This window comes from Eubalaena glacialis, chromosome 11, assembly GCF_028564815.1.
Source record: "Eubalaena glacialis isolate mEubGla1 chromosome 11, mEubGla1.1.hap2.+ XY, whole genome shotgun sequence".
Taxonomy (NCBI): Eukaryota; Metazoa; Chordata; class Mammalia; order Artiodactyla; family Balaenidae; genus Eubalaena; species Eubalaena glacialis.
In genome coordinates this window covers 72,345,982-72,366,745 of record NC_083726.1, presented here as the reverse complement: position 1 = coordinate 72,366,745, position 20,764 = coordinate 72,345,982, and the positions used below count along the sequence as shown (strand labels likewise).

At 36.6% G+C, this 20,764-nt stretch overlaps 1 protein-coding gene across 3 annotated transcripts in view; it reads right to left on the bottom strand.

The window, feature by feature from the left end:
• Window positions 1-9,180: 9,180 nt before the first annotated feature.
• Window positions 9,181-20,764, bottom strand: part of YAF2 (YY1 associated factor 2) — a 64,796-nt gene continuing 53,212 nt past the window's right edge. For 2 of the 3 annotated variants that reach the window (XM_061204987.1, XM_061204988.1), the window contains 2 exons: window positions 10,740-10,892; window positions 9,181-9,944 (listed from right to left, as the gene is read on the bottom strand). In XM_061204987.1, coding sequence (XP_061060970.1) covers window positions 9,707-9,944; window positions 10,740-10,892 — 391 coding nt within the window. In that variant the 3' untranslated portion in view covers window positions 9,181-9,706. Of the gene's footprint in view, window positions 9,945-10,739; window positions 10,893-20,764 lie in introns of those variants that run through there. The other variant, XR_009702519.1, reaches the window with a different exon arrangement.

The following is a 20,764-nucleotide window of genomic DNA, read 5'->3' as shown; positions in this document are numbered from 1 at the left end:
TTTAGCTTATTTTGCAGGGTAAGAGGTAATAACTTGACCTGGGTCACTTTTTGCTTATGCTTGTGAAAATCATAAGCAGAACTTAAATAGTTCCCGAAAATTGGTATGAGGTAAATACTAACCAATTCCCTTTCATTTAAGAAAAGTCTAGGAGGGGTGGGCAAAATGGGTGAAGCGGGGTGGGAACTTACCTGCTAGTCCAGTGGCTAAGACTCTGCACTCCCAATGCAGGGGGCCCGGGGTTGGATCCCTGGTCAGAGAACTGGATCCCGCATGCCGCCACTAAAGATCCCGCACACGACTAGGAAGATCACGTGTGCCACAACTAAGACCCGGAGCAGCCAAATAAAATTTTTTTTATTTTTTTAAATGGGTGAAGAGGGTCAACTGTATGGTGATGGATGATAATTAGACTTGTGGTGGTGATGACTTTGCGGAGTATATAGGTGTTGAATTATAATGCTGTACACTTGAAACTTATATAATAAAAAATAATTTTAAAAAAAGGAAGAAAAGCAGTTGAATACTCAACGTTTGAAGTTTAAACTGCAAAAAAAAATGAAAAGAAAGGAAAAGAGTAAATTATAATATTTTAACCACTGTAAAGAATACACACTCACAGTCTTCACAGAATATACCCCTGAGCCTCATTCCATATTTTGGTTTGACTGCTCCCAGTTTGCTGTCTTTTGGGTGTACACACAATAAACTTTTCCTAATAACTATGTAAGTGACTCATAGGTTTTACTTCTGGTTTTTTGTGAACTTTTGACTGTAGCAAAAGTGGCCCTAGAGTCTAGGGTGTGGTAAGAGAAGTAATTCCAGGCTGAGGAATCAGTGAAACAGGCTCTTGGGTCAGGGAGCTGTGAGAAGTTTGTTATCACCAGTTAAATGAATGCAAAAGAGGAAAGGATGAGCTATAAGACTAGAGGTTGAAGGGGCCAGATATCGGAATGCCTTATTTAGTACACCAAGGAGTTTGAACATAATCTGGCAAGGAGTTTGAACGTAAAATGGTGAACCATTGAAGGGTTTTTAAATTAGGAAATAACGTGATCACATTTGCCTTTTGGAGAGCAAATTCTGGCTGCAGTGTGGAGGCTGGGACAGATTGAGATTGGAGCCCGAAAGCAGCTACAGTGCCAAAAAGTGAGGGAAAGGCTTTAAACACACACACACACACACACACACACACACACACACACACACACACACACACTCTCTCTCTCTCTCTTCATGGAGAAAAATCATGCTGTTAAACTGTTCAAATTGCAGTTGGTGCTTTGAAGAGTTTGGCCATGAGAAACAAGATAGGGAAATGCTGTATAATTAGTGGTAGTTCTTCATTTGGAATCCCTACACCAAATAAGTGCTGGCTCTGTGAACATGGGAAAGTCACTAAACAAATTTAAGCCTCAGTTTCTTACCCTATAAGGATTAAATTTCTTGCCTTACTTGACAAAAAATGAAAACTAGCATGCTATCAAGCTGTGAATAGAATGAAAACATACACTTATTCATTCAATAAACATTTATTGAATATATTCTACATGCCAGACAAGGGGCTATTCTGTACTGCCCCCAAAAGTGGAGACAGGCAAGTAAAAACCACGACAATATGAAGTTAATCCTTTCACTACACCTTACAATTCTTAGAGAAATAAAGATAAACTTAATGAGGTACAAAGATGGATAACAAAAGCATTTATAAGAACAGAAAATAGATTTTCAGAGAGAAAACTAAAGGATATGGTACCAAGAAACTAGAGTAAGAGCTAGCACTCAAAGTACGTTTAATTTAAAGAGATGCTAACTACAATTGTTTCTCTTTCAACAAACTAAATGTAATGAAAATAAAGAATAATTTAATGACCCAGAGATGGTTAAAATACTAGAATGGCAGTATTCATTTCTGCGACAATATATGGGAAGAGCCTATCCGGAAGAACAATCATCCATTTACTTGACATCAGGGTTCTGGACCATATCATCCCTTTAGGCTCCTTTTAATCCTGTAATTAAAAAGGAAATTCTGTTGAAAAAGTATGTAAGGCATTCCAAAAATAGAAATGATTTTTGTATTACCCACACACTGTCCCAACTGGTTATCCTGGAGTATAAGGAGCTGTGTGAATACTTCTGATCACTTCCAGGATTCACACATTTTGATATTCCTAAAATTAATTGTAAATTATTGAAAATATTTTTTTCCATAATGGTTAGGCATTTCTTTCACTTACTGTGTGTATGTATGTGTTCTTAAGTCTATTTTTTCATCTCTAGACCACCCTCTTAATTCTCTAGTGACAGGCTGGCTATATCTAAATTTTTACTCAATATTGATCTTCCCTTCATTCTGTCAAAAAAGGTAAATTTAGGTGGACAAAAAGAAATTTTAAAGTAGCAACATTAGTTGTTTAAATTATATAGAGACCTTCTCCATGACCTGGAAAACTCTTGGATTCAGGATAATCCAAATCTCAACAATCATATATTCAAAAGACTAATCTTGATTTTTCATATAGCTCCTAGTACATGCTGGATATATGGTAGACATTCAATTAATGAGTTTTTTGGGTTTTTTTAATGTCTTTTCCAAGACACTCTAGAGTAAATTTAGGTCCTGTTCAGCATTTCCTTCCCAATTCTACCTTTTAGTACTTCTTTAAAAAAAAAAAAAAAAAAGACATCCTATGGGGGAAAAGGTAAATTCTATACCTTTTCATAGTAAAGTTCAAAGACTTTTTTACATAATTTCCACTTTATAAAGGTCTATGCATAATCTAACTTAATCCTGATAACAATTATACTTTATTCTTTTAACAAACAAGGAACCTGAAATTCAGAGAAGTTTGTTAACCACATGGCTAATAATGAAGATCCATAATTCAAATGGAAATCTTTGAGGATCCAAAGAGCGTGTTTGTTTTTTCCCTTATACCATGCTATCGCACTGTGAAAAAATAAATGCTAAACTGAGTGATGCAAATTAAAAGTAAAAGCAAAAAAGAAAAAAAGATGTTATATGAAAATCTCTTAGATTGGTCTTGGGGATTAAAACAAATTAAACTTGCAATCACAGAAATACAAATCACGGGGTTTCCCTGGTGGCGCAGTGGTTAAGAAACTGCCGCAGGGGACGCGGGTTCGAGCCCTGGTGTGGGAAGATCCCACATGCTGTGGAGCAACTAAGCCCCTGCGCCACAACTACTGAAGCCCGGGCGCCTAGAGCCTGTGCTCTGCAACAAGAGAAGCCACCGCAATGAGAAGCCCGTGCACTGCAACGAAGAGTAGCCCCCACTCGCCGCAACTAGAGAAAGCCTGCATGCAGCAACAAAGACTCAATGCAGCCATAAGTAAGTAAGTAAATAAATAAATAAATAAATAAATTTATATTAAAAAAAAAAAGAAATACAAATCAGATTAGTCGCAGAGCACAAAGAATCATAAATTCACACTAAAAGTGAAAATCATTCTCTCCTCTTGTTGGCCTCTAGTGAAATTTCTTCATTTTTCACAGTCCATTTCCTAGAGACCTTGTTGGGCTGGAGGAAAAAGTTGGAAAAGTATGTTGTCAGTTGGAGCAAAGAGTATTTCATTTTAAGTGTTCATTCAGACTAGTAAATGTGGGAAAAGGGTAGGGTAAGGGGGAAGACGAAAGAGTAAACTGATTCTCTTCATGCTCAAAAAACTCAGCTATAGATCATAAGATTAGAAAAAAGTGGCAATGGAAAACTAAGTGGGGACACCTTAACTCCTAAATAATCCTAGAATTCAGCTAGTATTTCCATCCACAGAGGAGAGAGATTATGAAGCGGGCAGAGTGGGGAGGGCAAGAACGAATATCCTATGGACCATCCTTACATTTCTCCCTGGTTCCATCTTCAGGAACCTTCCATTCCCATTAATAGATTATAACCTATTATTGTTATTTTTTAAAAATACTGTCAGTGAAATTAAAAGCTAGATTTACAGGGAAATTTAGTCATGGGGAAAATTAGAATTAAAACATACATGCACAAGTTGACCAAAACCTGCCATCAATCAAGGTCATGATTATAATAATATTAAGTAACAGATAAGTCTCTGGACCCAGATACCCCAAATAATAGGTTTTATTATTAATAGGTTTCATATGTTGAAATGTTTTTTTTCACATTTCTATATTTTATTTTTAATAAAGTAAAAAAAATTCTTTTTTTTCTTTCTAATTAAGTTAAAGTGTCCCTTAAATTATTTATCTTATCCTATACTGGAAACATCATAGGCTTTTACATTTTCTCTTATTAAAGACCAAAAGCTACCTCTTGGACCTCAGGCCAGATCACTGTTTTTTAATTCTGAAAACAGCCTACTTTTCTTTTTCTTTTTAATGCTTTCACTACATTTTTGTCCTTTAGCAGTCTTCTCCTCCCAAACTGGTTTTATACAGTACACCAACTCTTCTCAATCTTGCTGACTCCAAAAGTAAACAGGCTAATTTCATTGTTGCTATTAGTCTGAATTAAAAGAGGTTAGTGAAAATAATACACATACAAAGTCTAAATTAGTAAATCTTGGTACCCAGTTTAGTTTCTGAATTCTCTTGATAAAACTTAATGAAAATATGAGGATGAGATGGTAGCTTTCATCCACATTCCCTACTTCCAGGTAAGTCAGCAGATCCAGGTTTACCTGCATGTAATTCAAGACCTGCCAAACTTGTGTATTATTTCCACTCCTCAGGAATTCCAGTTGGATCCATTTTACTGGATCCTTGCACTGAAAATTTCACGTTGGGGTTTATCCTCACAACTAAAATAAAGCAGTTTTTTTGAGATTTTTTAAGAAGTATTACTATTTAGCCTTATGTACAAAAGAGATTTGAGGAACTTTATAAGAACACAAGGAAAAACATACGCAGATAAAAATTGTAATCTAGAAAAATGTAGTTAGATGAAGAATAACAAGTTAGAATATGGATATGCAGATGACTGAGTTCTACATAATTATTAAAAGTATGCCTAATTTTAATCTGAGATTTCCCACAACTAAAGCAAAAACTGAGGACAATCAATGATTTGCATTGTTCACAAGAAAAAGGCAAACTGATTTCTCAGGTTGAAGTAAAGCTTTTCCTGAAACAGGTCTGAATAAATTTTCTCATTTGGATTCTGAGCGATGTAATGTTTCCTCAATATCCTCACAAAAAGGCAACAGGAGACCTCATTCAGCTGTTTACTAATTTTTAAAAATTAGTATAGGAAAATGATAATCTCACATTACATGGCTTAAAGTCTTTAACTTTTGAAAATTCAAACTGGAGTAATGAAATGGTAGCTGGCTAAAATTACTGGTGACACCCAACATTATCAGCTGCAACTATCAAGATGAGATCCTAACGTCTCCATTGTGGACTTACAGTGGATACTCAGGCCAAGCTGAATTTTCCAGGGGGAAAAAAAAAAAAAGAGGGAAAAAGAAAAAAAACATGGTGGCAAGCACTCCCTCTTCTGTTACTTCTGTATCTTGTATTTTTATTGTTGAAATAATGGCATTATATTTACAGATCTCTCCTCTAAGATGTGAGTTCCACATCTTTGTCCTCTTTGCAACCAACCCCCAGACCAGTGCCTAGCACACAAAACATACTCAACAAATGTTCACTGAATTGAAAACTGACATAAAGAAAATCTAGATCAGGAAAATACTGAAAGTATTACAGCAGTAAAATAGCTACTATAGTCTACAACTCCTACTGATGGGGAGGAAAGAAATCACCACTGAAAAACAATTCAGAACATGAAACATGTCCCAGAGAACTAAAAGCTTTCAGAGCTCTACTTGATTTTTCTATATAAGTACCTAGTCTTATCGTGGCATTTCATATGCTCCAGAATTGGCCCATTCCACAAAGGCTGGAATTATCTGCACTGGCTAAATACAAAGCCACATTAAAAACATAACATTTAAATTATCTGGGCTAGCAGGGCTGTGCATTCAGGAAAGTAAAGTGTTCATATAATTTAAGGTAAATCTCTATGACAACTTCTAAAAATGAACTGGTTTTGAAGAAAATCATTTTATAGTGATTACACATATTGCTGCTCTAGTAAACAGTCTACTAAACACAACTGAAAACTTAATGACTGAGTCATTACAAAGATTTATCATAGCATGTTTTAAAAATTTTCTCAAGAGACCGAGATGCTATACATTCTATTTGTTCTCTCTCCCTTCTGAGCGATTCTTGTCTATCATCGACTACATCACAATGCCCCATTTTCTAATTTCTGCTACTATCTTTGCTTTGTTTTTCTCCTTCCTCCTCCCTCATTTTTTCCCATTTCTATCCTTCCTTGCCTTTGTTATTAGGGCAGCTTCTTTTTCATCACTCTCAATAGCCAGGGAGGGTGTTCTTTTCCTTCTGCTTTCACAAATGATCAGTCACATCCTGTATTCTGCAATCTTCACTGTCTCTTGATTCTACTCAGCTATTTTTGTCGCTGATGACTTTTCTACACTTCAGTTTTTCTACATTTCAGTTGTTCCAGACACCTGAAGGTGCCTGTGGTTGAAGAGGGGAGCCAGTGCTAATAAGTCGAAGTATTACTTTATGATTACCCTTCTTACACACACATTCACTCTTCTGTTTGCACTTAATTTTCAAAGTACAGTACAGAAATTTCTATCAATGGCCCAGTTCCTACTTCAGGTCTTCAAAAGATTCCAGAAAAGAGATAAGTGGCAGACCAAGAAAATAAGTAAAATAAGGGTTTCAGTGGAAACTAAAACTTCTAGACCACTCAGCATGAATGTATAAAATATGAATAAACTATATTCTTTTCAGGCAATAAGAACTTCTTTCTAAAAGAAGGGTAATAAATGTTATCAACTTAGAAAAGCAAAGGTTTTTCTTCCTTTTTTAATGTTTTCACTTTGTCTACAGTCATCACTATAATCTTAGGAAAGCATTTAATAAAAATAAAACCTTTAAGTTAAGTCAACTATTTCTACTGTGTAATATAAAAGGTTTAAGAATATGTATTCTTGTATGCCTCAAATTATATCTTCACTCTTACTTATATCAAAATAAGCTAATAAACTCTGAAAAACATCCAAATGCTCCTTTTGTATAGAATTTGGCTAAAAGAACCCACTATTAAAACCATAGGGTAAGTTGATGAACCAGAGCTAAAAATATACCCTAAGCCCAGGCTCTGAATCTTTTTGCATATTTTAACATTAGGTGTATTTATGGAATTTGAGTCTGTTTCCTGGTTTGGAAGTGTATTTGAGGTAGGGTGAAATGAAGGCAGGTAAAGATAACTGTGATTAATGAAAGGAAAACAAAATATCAAAGTAGCCAACTCAGCTCATTTCTCCTGTCTCATAATGCATACCATCAGGTTCTTTAATTATAGAAAGATAGCTGGTCTGGGATCAAAGCAAACATCTGATGTAAAAAATTCAGTTTAACCTACAGAACACAATTCCTTTCGGGCATCCAAGAAGGCATGGAAACAATTTTTGTTACAAAAAAAATTATGTTTCTGTAATGGGATTTTACCTATAAAGATAGTAAAGGCTCACATTTACTGAGCATAGAGTATGTGTCAGGTAGTTGTTAAGAATTTTATATGGATTGACATTTAATCCTCCCAACAACCCTATGAGTTAGATATGATTACCATTATCCCTGTTTAATAGATGGGAAATGACTTGAATGACTTACTCAAGCTCACTTAGGTTCTACAACAGAGATTCAAATGCCAGCCATGAGTTAGCATTCTCAAATTCCATGCTAACTGTCTCCCTACTATTTAGAAAGATGACTATGCCCCGTTCAGGTAAAATCCCATCCTCTGTCAGATTTTTCTCTCTTGCAGTCTATTTAAAATATATCCAGAAAGTATTTGATCATCATCATAAGAACCAGTACCTCCAAAGAGTAATTTTGACTTAAAAATTAGAATATTTTCCCTATTACAGTTAGTACTTGTAGTTTTTACTATGTCTAAAAATGAATATATATGTATATATATAAAACATTTGGAACATGTGAAAAAGAATAAAATAAGAGAAAAAAATTTTCATGTTTTAAAAGAACATACCAGTCATTTGGGGTTCCACTGAAAGTATCTTAAAAACAAATAAAATTCTTTCATTTAACAACACTAAAGAATGAGGTATATAAATATTTTAATCACAGACTTTTACTGTATGCAATTAACTGTATTTCACAACTTGCATCTTACAAAAAAAGACAGTACCATTGTGCCGTAAAAAGTACTGCAATTAAACAGAAAATTACATTACCACATGAAACCACCAAATATCACAACTGTCAGGGTCTACAGTTTTCTTTCTTCAAATGCTATCATGATGTTTTTATGTGATATTCTGTATCCAAGTTATGATTTAAAGTTTATAATTCAAAAGTCTCCTATAGGTGAATACATATTAAACAAATGGCTAAGAGAAAGCAGGAGACCCTAGAATTTAAGTACTGTGTAGTTTCTAAGTTGGATTTTTAGAAACAACAAAAAACACTTTTATTAGTTGTAAACAAAAATGCAAAATCTGTAGTCATAAAAATATTTTATTGGTAAATTTACATAATAGTAAGTGGGGCTGTAAATACTTTTTAAATTTTAGGATATTGATAAATGCATAAACTGGCAATTGTTTCTGAAAATAGGGTACTATAATTTTTATAAGAATTGTTATATTTAATAAGAGGCCAATTAAACTGATTAAAGATTAGTTATTTCTCAGTTCTGTGCAACAGTTCCCATTTCTGTATTAATTAGATTCACACTTCTATGACCCTGGATAAGTCTGGGGCAAGGAAACAGTGATAAAACTATTAAGTTAAAGCTTTTCCAAAACTGCAGCTTTTAAAATATGACAGGTTTCTTCTCTTCTGTTTTTGCCAAATGCTTATAATTACTTGAATTTTAATGTTCTATATAATACAGAAAATACCAGTGTTCAATGACAATAGCACTAAATCTGAATTATAAAGCCAAGTAATCAATGTTTTACTGTTTACTAGTCTGCTAGTAAACATTACAATAAATGAATGTTTTGAAAGATAAGCAAAAAACCCCCCGAAAAACAGATAAAACCTAAAACATAATTCAGGAAAAATAATTTAGTAAAATGTGTCAAAAACATTGGCAATGGTTCATACAAATTCTTTATTTAATAACAATCTTCCTATTTAACCACACCAAGTACCAGCAGGTGTATTTAAGAGGATAACCATTAAGAAAATTCTGTTGTAGCAACAGTTGATTAAGTTGATTTTTGACTTGTATACATATAACTATTTGTTTCACAATTCTCAAATAATACATATTTAGGCAGCTTGCACTATGTTATAAAAATTTAAATTCGTTACATGCCAATAGTAGAGAATTCAAGAATTATGTGTTAGAATTCACTAAACTAAAAGTGAAAATAGACTTACCAATAACACTGCATAATGAGTAATTCAACCACATTTTCATGGCACCTTTAACTGTGGAGACCAAAATGTTAAGTCTGGAAATGTTTGGTAGGCATAGATTGCAATAAAATCTAACAAATTTCTATTTTATGTAAAATGCAAATTATGGATTGTGCATGAATATGTTTGTCATGAAAATGTGGTACTTCTTGGCATAATCTGTGTATTTGCATGGTATGACAGAAGTGACTAGGAAATTGGAGAAAATAAACTTTAATGAGATTCTCCGTTCAATGATGAGGCTTCTCCTCTGGGTGAAGATGACCTGGACATTCCCCTCTCTGTGTTATCAGAGCTGGAGCCACTCTGACTGTGTTGATCTGCAGAAGCAGCACTAGATGCGGGCGGTGACTTCGTTTTCTCCTTAAAGTCTGTAATAATGACTGTCAGATCTCCAACGGTAACTTCCAAGTGTTGAGCACTACTCCGATCCACATTTTTCAATCTTGGCCTAAACACAAAAGATGATAAAATTTTAAACTAGCTTTTCTCTCTACCAACTTTCTGAGCATGTAATGCATATTAAATTAGGTAAAAATAACAAAACGAACACATCTATCTTTAAAGCTCTATATTCATGTGTAACTAGCCACAAAAATATAATTAAATGTTTGAAATCATTAACATTAATCAAGCCAATCATTCCTGAATCTTCCTCAACATGACAAAAAACTCTGGGAGTAATGTTCTCTTAAATGTGCTTTTATAGCTTAATCATAATTTTGCAGACAGCTTATCAATTTTACTAAAATAAATGTTTTAGAACAGCAGTGACATAGCTGAATCACAGAGGAAGCTGACAACAGCTAAGGTTGAGTTATATGCAGGGCTGTTACTCCACTGATGTGCACTTACGATAAGGGTGTCATGACTGTCTGTTCTGCCTGGACCCATATGACCATTTTGATTGGTTAAAGCTCATGTAAATATCTGTTCAGTATTGTGAACATCACTCCTGGCTTTATGAGTGAAAAAGAAACATTTCAAACACAAATGTCTTGTAATCTAGTAAAACAAAAACAAAAACAAAAAACAGAAAGTGTCCTCACACTTAAGCTTGTATTTGTGGCCTCTGTGTTTAATTTCTAATATACCTTCAACTAAGAAAAACACTTTCATGATATAGTAAAAGAGATGAAATCTTTTATTTCTACTTTATATACTTTATATATTGATGTTAAAAGACAATATTAAATGGTTAATTTTATTACTTCAAAAGTGCCATTAAAACACTCTTTAAATTTACCTGGTTTTCTTATGACTGTTCTTTTTGCTAGTTGTTTCCTTTTCACTTTTTTCTTTTTCTACTTTATCTTTTTTCTCTTTCTTTGACTGTGTAGGGGGCACAAACTGCTGAGTAACCTGCTGTGCAACCAACTGGGAGACAGGCCGAGGTTTCCTGTGTGCATGTTAAAAAGAAAGTTTTTTTTATTACTATAATTTAAGAATGTATTTTTTATGAGAGAATAGCTCAAATTATGAGAATAGATATATGATTTCACATATAAAAATTTCTCATATGTAAGGTAATTCAGATGTGCAATTTAACAGATATATATATACACACACATACATTACTGTCTTTCCTATCCAACAAAAATAGAACTATAATAACTGTTAAAAGTTATAGCCCAAGATATATAGTCAAACCATTAAAATATAACTGTTACATAAATCAACATGAAAATTATTAAAAATGTATATCAAACTGTGCTTATGGGGAAGCACACATATAAACAAACATGAATTTTAAAAATTAAACTTGAAAGTTCACACTGAAATAAAATCTAAATTTATCCCTCTTCTCTCAGAGAAGGAAATACCTCACCATCTGTTACAATGGCTATTCTTTTCTTTAAAATCTTTCATTTATTCACTGAATAAATATTTGAGTGTCAAAATTTCTCACTTCTTACTGCTCAAATCTTTGAGGTTCCTTATGTATCCAGCCACAATTTCACTGTGGTTTTTTGACCTTGGAGATCTGTCCAGTCCTTTGAGACTTGCCTAACTTACTCACTTACTCATTAGAAAAAAATTTATTGAGAACCTACTGCAGAAACTGTACCGAGATAGATGAAATGTTGCCTGACTACAATCTTTGGTACCAGTTGTCACTTTGGGTACAAGTTGTCACTCTATTAGCCCAGGGTCAAGGATGCCTCCAGCTTTATGGTAGAACGTGGGCAGCTGAGGTCAAGATTCAAAGTAAATGGTCTCTAAGTTCTTAAAATGAGAGAGAGAAAGACAATTGAGGAGGGAAAAAAGGTGGGAAGGAAAAAGCAAAGAAGAATAAGATAAAAACACATTAAAAAAATACATTTTAACAGATGGTCTATAAACAACAGTAATCTATTGCCTGGAAAATCCTGACCCTATTTTGGTCAGTAGAGTTATTAAAAAATCTTTTCCTTTGTTCCTCTAAAGCAAGACAAAATAGAAACCAAAGAGAAAATACTGCATAATGTAGGATTCAAAGCTGCAAGGAGGAATTCTTTGAAGGAGGAAATAGGAAACACAGTATATAAAACATCTTAATAGATGGGTACTGAATTTTGTTTAGAACCTACAGAGTCTGAAGTACAGGAAGGATATCCAGGAAGGATGTCCAATACACAATTTAAAAAGCAGGACTGACAAAGATACCAGGGTCAATGATGTAAATTAAGCGTTACACAAATGAAAATGATATTGAAAGCATGGTAATTAATGGCTGAGCTTGTTAAGGAAATGAACTTTAAAAAAAAAAAAGGACTAAAGTAGTGATTCTCAAATTTAAGGTACATCAGGATTACTGGGAAGTCTCATTTAGCTTGCTTAGCTCTGCTCCCAGGGTTCTTATTCAGTAGGCCTCGGGGTGGAGCCTAAAATTTGCATTTCTAAATAGCTTCCAAGTTAAGGGGAAGCCTCTGGTCCAGCCACCACACTTAGCAGAGAAGCTTGAAGAAGTGCAATATATTGATACTACTGCAGCATAAAGTTTGAGATGGAGAGCAGGGAGTGGCAGAGAAAAAAAAACAAACAAGGCTGGACAGATAGGAAGGAACCTGACAATGAAAAGCGAAGGAGTCTGATTTACCTTTAAAAGACAGCAGATCACTGAAGAAATTCAGACTTGAATTTTACGAAGATTACTGGCAGCAATCTGGAGGGGAAAGGTACTACAGAGGCAGGGAAAGCTACTTTAATAGATCAGGTAAAAATAAAAAGGGCTTGAACTAAAAGGAAGCAGCAGTGGGGTTATTTAAAGACAGGCTGAAGGGGGGCTTCCCTGGTGGCGCAGTGGTTGAGAATCCGCCTGCCAATGCAGGGGACATGGGTTCGAGCCCTGGTTCCGGAGGATCCCACATGCCGCGGAGCGGCTGGGCCCGTGAGCCACAATTACTGAGCCTGCGCGTCTGGAGCCTGTGCTCCACAACAAGAGAGGCCGCGATAGTGAGAGGCCCGCGCACTGCGATGAAGAGTGGCCCCCACTTGCCGCAGCTGGAGAGAGCCCTCGCGCAGAAACGAAGACCCAACACAGCCATAAATAAATAAATAAATAAAATTAAAAAAAAAAAAAAAGAAAAAGAGACAGGCTGAAGAAGCAGAATCAAGGGGACGTGGTGACGAATTAAACGTGCCTTTCTCACTTCTCAACCAAAAAATATTCCTTTAGCAAAACATACAGAAATTCTTGTTTGTCCTCATGTAACCAATGTTTTGTGGATGAAATCAAACAAAAAATAAAGTCTTAGATGTTGATAAATGCTATGAAAAAAAAATAAAGTAAGGAACACAGGGAGTGTTAAGGAAGGAGTTACTGTCTGTTTCCTCATCTAGGATATACACTCCACAAGGAAAGGGATGGTTTCAGGTTTATACACCACTGGATAACTAGTACCTAGCACAGTACTGAAAAAATACTAGATATTTAATATCTGTTGAAAAATGAATGAATGATAAAATCAGGCTTAATGAGGAACAAAGATATTTTAAAAGACAAGGAATACTGTCTCGATGCTTACTCATGGGCCAGGATCAACCACTCACTACACAGACATGAACAAGTAGTGAAAAGTAAGAGCAGCAAGAATTAATTCCTCTTTCAATTATGCCGGAATATAGAAAGAGAAAGAAAGTTCAAAGGTGTGACAGGTTGTGAAAAGGTTTGGTTAGACTAGTGCCTGGTGAACAGCGAGTCACCTAAAATTGAGAGTCACCCCAAGCTATACAATGGAATTGAGGGGTAGTCATCATTTGTCTCCTAAGGTATTAGGGGTCTCTGAATCTCTTCCTGACCTAACAAATGAAGGTTTGACAACATCCTTTATTATAGTTTGTACTGTCGCTCCCTTCGTCCCAAAATTTAATGCAAAATGAATTTATAAAAATGTTAAATTACAAGAAAATTGCGAACATTAAAATAAATTTACATTCCAGAGTAGAAATCCTGCAGTTCCTAGCAATCAATAAATTGACATTAATTACTTAGAGGCCATTATCACTAACTTAAGATATATAATAATTTATATTCTCTTTATTTAGTGCTGCCTTTTTTAAGTAAAGTTGAATATTTTTCTAGGTTTTTCTGGATTCATTAATAACCTCAGTACTCAGTGCTGTTTTTCCCATAAGATGTAAATGTCTCAATCATGGATTCTCTGATCATGAAGCTTTACAGGAATATAACGATTGTGTTGTGGTTAGGTACAGAATATTTTTATAACATTATCAATCACTCCCCCACCCCTCCAGCATTTGTCTCCAAGTTGGTGCCCATCAATTATGTGACAGTTCCTCAATCACTCCCACTTTTATGTGAGAAAAGGGATAATCATAATTCCCCAGCTTCATGGATCTTACAACTGCTGCCAAGTCTTTTTCATATTTAACAGGTTTTCCCTCTCCAGAATCTTCCTAGAATCATTTTCCCTTTTCGTATGGCCCATAAATCTGAAAATGAGGGAACGCCCTGGTGGCGCAGTGGTTAAGAATCCACCTGCCAATGCAGGGGACATGGGTTCAATCCCTGGCCCGAGGAAGATCCTACATGCTGCGGAGCAACTAAGCCCGTGCACCACAACTACCGAGCCTGTGCTCTAGAGGCCACAAGCCACAACTACTGAGCCCGTGTGCCACAACTACTGAAGCCCACACAGCTAGAGCCCGTGCTCTGCAACAAGAGAAGCCACCGCAGTGAGAAGCCCGTGTACCGCAGCAAAGAGTAGCCCCCGCTTGCCGCAACTAGAAGAAGCCTGCGTGTAGCAACGAAGACCCGATGCAGCCAAAAATTTAAAAAAAAAAAAATCTGAAAATGAAAGCATATCAGTACAGCACGATTTGCTCCATGAAACCATGAGGTTGAGTTAAATAAATTAACATTTTTTAAGATTTATTTATTTATTTATTTTTGGCTGCGTTGGGTCTTTGTTGCTACATGGGGGCTTTCTTTAGGTGCAGCGAGCGGGGGCTACTCTTCATTGCAGTGCGCAGCGCAGGCTTCTCATTGTGGTGGCTTCTCGTTGTAGAGCACCGGCTCTAGGCACGCGGGATTCAGCAGTTGCAGCACGTAGGCTCAGTAGTTGCGGCATGTGGGCCCTAGAGCGCAGGCTCAGTAGTTGTGGCGCACGGGCTTAGTTGCTCCACAGCATATGGGTTCTTCCTGGACCAGGGCTCGAACCCGTGTCCCCTGCACTGGCAGGCGGATTCTTAACCACTGCCCCAGCTGGGAAATCCCTAAATTAACATTTTTAAACAAGTTATGAATCTAGAATTCTTCTAAGTGTTATATACTCAGTGGGAAGAACAAAATACTCAGTAAATGTATACTCTCTTACAAGGTAAAAACCAATACAGAAAGAACAATTAGCTGACCTGGTCAGGTGAGAGACTGCAGTCAGGAGACAAACTAGAAGACCACCACTTCATACTAGAAATGATGGTGCTGGTCATGCTGGGTTTATGGATTTTGTAAAATTTAAGCAAAGGTGTCCCTGGGGCAAGTGGAAATGTGAGACTAGTGTTCTGATAAGCAACCAGTAATTTCTGTACATGGCATTGTTTGTGGTTGATTTTGTTAGTTTTTAATCACCAACAACTTTTCTATAGTGGTTCTCTTCTGCCTCAAGAAAAATATTATTTTTGTTTTTCAGTAGTTGTTATGTCTTTCTCTTTTTATCCTAAATTTTCCTAAATGTGTACTAATTCATTCTTTTTTCACTTAAAGGTAACGACTTTGCTCCTCTCGTCTAGGATTATTTGATCTGGTTCAACTTTGGGAGAAAAGAAGCACAAAATATGTGTTTCCATGTAGCTTAACTATTGAAATAAAGTTCTCTGCTGCTCTCTAACGGCCTGAATGAGTTTTAAATATTCTTCAACGAAGGCAGGAGGAACACAGCTTATGATGATCTTTGTACCCTATCATAAAGTGACTCACCTTCACCATGCTCTATTAAAAAGAAAGCCCTCCTATCTCTAGGGATCTTAAAAAAGTTTAACTGTGATCCTTTTTCTACTTAGTGAGAAAAATCTAGAGGATAGTAGGGAATTTTAGAGGGGGGAGATAGTTAACTTAGGATATAAGGAGCAGGGTATTATTTACAAGGTGTGCCTTTTTTATGTTCAGCGATTTATCATTCATGATTTTGACAGTACACCTACAATGCTAAAGGTTCTGTGATAAGGACAAAAAGGTCATCCGGTGCTATCCAGACATATCCCAACTGCACTCTACTGTCATCTACTTGTTCACATATGTCATTATTAGCTGTAACTTGTAAAATATGGTGTTCCAAAATTTTGAGATCCCTATGTGTCCCTATGTAACCTTCATAAATAGCTCAAACAGACTGTCTGTGTAAAGTCTGGCAGGTCTGTTGACTTATTGTGACATGAAAAAAGGGGGGGAACATTTCAACAACCGTTTACAGATAACTATTATTCATCCGATATAGTTTCTAACTGTGTGTCTGCCCTCCACCCCAACCACCCCGCAACAAAAATCCTGTATGCTAAATACTATAAGAAAAATGTTTTAAGCTTGATTAACCTCATCACAACAATTTAGCTTTGTCAAGTTAGACAGGCAAAACAAATACAATATAAAACCATTGCTGATTCTTTTCTAAATGAGGCAGCATTATTCATAGCTCAGAAAGAGGCAATCTGCTTCCCAACACTAAAATATATATAGTAAATTGAAGCAATATAAATCTCAATGAGTTAAAAGGCTGAACTAAACCCAAACCTGTTGTGAGTCTGCTAATACACTGCTAACAAAAGTCCAAAAATCTAACCAAGGAAGATTTTTATAAGCAAGCCCCCTGTTTGACAAATGTATTACACACTTAACACGTGGCAGGCACTAGATAAGGTGCCGGAGACTCACCATGAACAAAACAGGCACAGTCCTCGCCCTCACAGCGTTTGCTCAGTGCATGGGATAGAAGCCACACAAAAGGAAACTAACTAAATAAAAGTAAATTTTGTCAGAAGCCCTAAGAAGGAAAAAACGGTGTGCTGTCATTTTAAAACTTAGACAGAGGACTTACTACAGGGTGGGAAGCACTTTAGTTCATGTTTAAACTGTCAGTACACCAAGAAAAACAGCCGTCACCATGGGCTGTCACCCCCCTTTTTAAGTCATTTTATGAATAATTTACAGAAATAAGAAACAAAGGAACAGTTAATATTAAAAATTTTAGTAAGACTTTAAAATGTAGTAAACCCAATTTTTTATTCCATTTGAAGGTATATAGACCTGATACAGATTAGTGTAACTAATTCCTCATCAGCTGTTAGGCCTAATCCTAGGAACATATCTAATCTTGTAAATAGTGAGTGATTCCTGATTTCAAATACATCTCTAATAGACTTTGGCTTATCTTTACTTCCACTTCTTGCACTTGCATCGTCAAAACACTTTACTTTGAAAACCCTGATGGCTCACAATTTTTTCAAAAGGGGACAGCCGTTCCTTGTTCCAAAATTATCAAACACTGTCATTTCTAGACTAGGTATACATCCCTACCCTTCAGTATCTGTCCACTTATGAATCGTATCAAATAAATTTTGATGCCAAATATCAGTGAAGATGAAAGAAATCCATCACTTGTCCTAATCCTAGGATAAAACAAAGATGGTTCAGGTTCACGGTCACAAAATACTGCATGATAAAGTCCTTTCTGTTGAATGACTATTCACCTCGTGAGAAACCGTATTCCCTTCTTAAGTCCTTAAAGATACATTGTTCACGTAACGATTCTTGACTTAGCGGAAAAACTCGTCCAGGATATTCTCATTTGAAGGCTCAGAGAGCTCTAGCACCATGCAGCCTACAAAGGGTTAACAAGCATGAAGGGCTGTAAGTTACTCAGCGTGAATTCCCTGGATTTCTCCTCCCCAGGCCCTGGGAAGTGCATTCTATGGCCTGACCTGCTCAATGTATCTTCCCTTCCCAGGATTTCTGAGGTAGATCTTATTTGACAGATCCGTTTTTGAGATTTTGTGATGAAGAATCAGAAGGAAAGGAAGTTAGGAAGAAACCACTGAAACAGGGTTTGCTTTTTTGTGGGGGCTGGAGAGGCGTGAGGAGTGTGACTTGGGGGCCAAACTCCTCTGGAAGGGCAGAGGTGGAAGAGGGAAAATGATGGCCAAAACGTGTTGCTGGTGCTACGTGACTTTTTTCAACGGCTTCGAGAAATACAAATAAAGGATCTGCTACTTTATTTTGAAATGGTAAAAAAAAAAAAAAGAGTGAATTAATCTACAAAATTAATGAGCTTTAGTGGTCGTCTTCCTTCTGTACACATTAATATTTGGTGCATAGGACACTTTCATTTAACGGGTTATTTAATATTTTAAAAAGAAATGTGCATCACATATCTGCGGAACCCCTGCAGCAGCTCTGCAAAATCGTGGTCTTCTACACTCTTCTGCAACGCTGTTGATCCTTTTATGGCTGTGTTCTATTTCCCCAACCGGACTCTAACCCCTACGTGGGAAAAGATCACACCTTGCCTATTTCTGTATCCCCAACACCTAGTACAGTAGATCTTACATGTATTAGATGCTCAATAAATGTCTCTTAATATTAACAATTATAAATACCAGTTAAATATGATGCATAAATACAACTATAAATCAATTGTGTAAAACACTGATTTAACTAGGCGCCGCCAACTTTCAAGGATTCACTGTCTTGAAAAATTTGCTGATGTCATTTTGCTTTTGAGCCATTTACTTCCTTTTTCATGAAAATGGAATGAAGGGCTTAAGGTAGGACTGCTTTCCATAAAAACTGATTACTGAATCAAAGGATAAAAGAGGCCTAAGTGGTTTTCCCCAGCTCCAAACAATGAAATAATCTACTCCGATAAAACCAGCACTATCTGACTTACCAGCAAAATTCAAATGTTACCTACACTAATGATATTCAAATGCTTTCTGTTATTGTTTCTGCAGTAGAATCACCATGCAAATAAAATCTGACAAGGAATCTCAGTGCATAAAACTGAAAACAAACTAACTTCTATTGAAGCTGATGTGGAGACTCCACAGCCCCCATCTGCTCAGTGCCCATCCTTGCATCTCCCAGTTAGCCCTGAGGTGTGGCTCTGAGAAAAACAATTCAAAATCTGCTGATCCAAGGTATTCACACTAAACTAATTAAATTTACACCTCAGGTTCAATGCACTCTTTCTCATCACTTGCCTTAGTTTGCTTGTAGAATGCAGTGAATAGTATCCTTCATCATTTTAAGAATCTATGTTGAGTATTTTGAAGAGTTCTTACTCCAAGGCCTATACACATTTAATTTTCAACATCAAACACTTCCGCAGACGCCCAGAACACAGTTTTCCCTAAACTCCTGGGAGGTGGTGGCAGGAGAGACTTGATTCCTTGGCAGCTACAGAGATACCTTCTGTAAGTACAGACAAACTAGATGACTACATCAGCTTTATACAACCTAGGTTAGAGTGTCCAGCAATTAAGTCTCTGAAAAATCCCTCATATCATTAGACAACATCACAGTCCGCTTCATCTGAAAGACTGAGGACATGCTCCAGAGCTACAAACAGGTCATACTCAACTCTTCCTTCCCCTTAGCCAAATAAAAATCAAGTCCTTTCACTTCTTCTTCCATATTATTGGAACAGTTCCCCTCATCATTCCCAGGAGCACGGCTCTCGCCTAACCCGACAGCCGCCTCTACACTACCTCACTTGCCTCCTCCCCTCCAATCCAAGGTTACTCTTCCTTACATTCATTTATTTAACAAACATTTACTAAGCACTTACTATGTTCAAATCACTGTCCTAAGCACTGAGGATAGAGTACTGAACAAAACTTTTATTGTGCTCTATTTATTATGGGGTGACCTTGATTCTTATTTCAGAGAAAATAGAAGCTATTCAATTAAAATTTCTACAAGCTGCCATCCGTGCCCATATACTCTAACTTTCCTCTCCATATTCTTATTTAAAGGCCATGACTCTATCTGCCAACTGGATCCCTTCTCCAGGACACCACTCCTGCTACTGACCTCTTGCTCTCCTGCTCCAACCATATTTCCTTCTCTAAGTGATTCCTGTCAGCATACAAACACATTATGATAGTTCTTACCTTAAAAAGAAAAAAAAAAAGAAAACCCATCCCTACTTCCACATCCCCTTCTAGCCACCGTCCCATTTCTTTGTTCTCTTTTCCACAATAAGCATCAAATGATTTGTCTATACTTACTTTCCTCCCTTCTTTCATGGGCTCACCTCAATCAGGTTTTTGTCCTGATTGGACATTCTACCAAAAGTATTTCTTTCAACGTCCTCAACAATCACTTTACCATATCCATTAGTCAACTGTAACTCACATCTCACTCGGTCTTTTCAAGCCATATTTTACAGAGTTTATCATGCTTCCCCTCCTGGCAAAACTATCTTCACAAGCCTCCAGAACACCACACTCTTTCGTTTTTCTCCTGCCTCACCTGCTATTCTTTTTTTTTTTTTAATTTATTTTTGTCTGCATTGGGTCTTCATTGCTGTGCGCGGGCTTTCTCTAGTTGCGGTGAGCGGGGTTACTCTACTCTTCGTTGCAGTACGCGGGCTTCTCATTGTGATGGCTTCTCTTGTTGCGGAGCACCGGCTCTAGGCACATGGGCTTCAGTAGTTACAGCACGTGGGCTCAGTAGTTATGGCATGCAGGCTTCAGTAGTTGTGGCGCGCAGGCTCAGTAGTTGTGGCTCACAGGTTCTAGAGCGCAGGCTCAGTAGTTGTGGCGCGTGGGCTT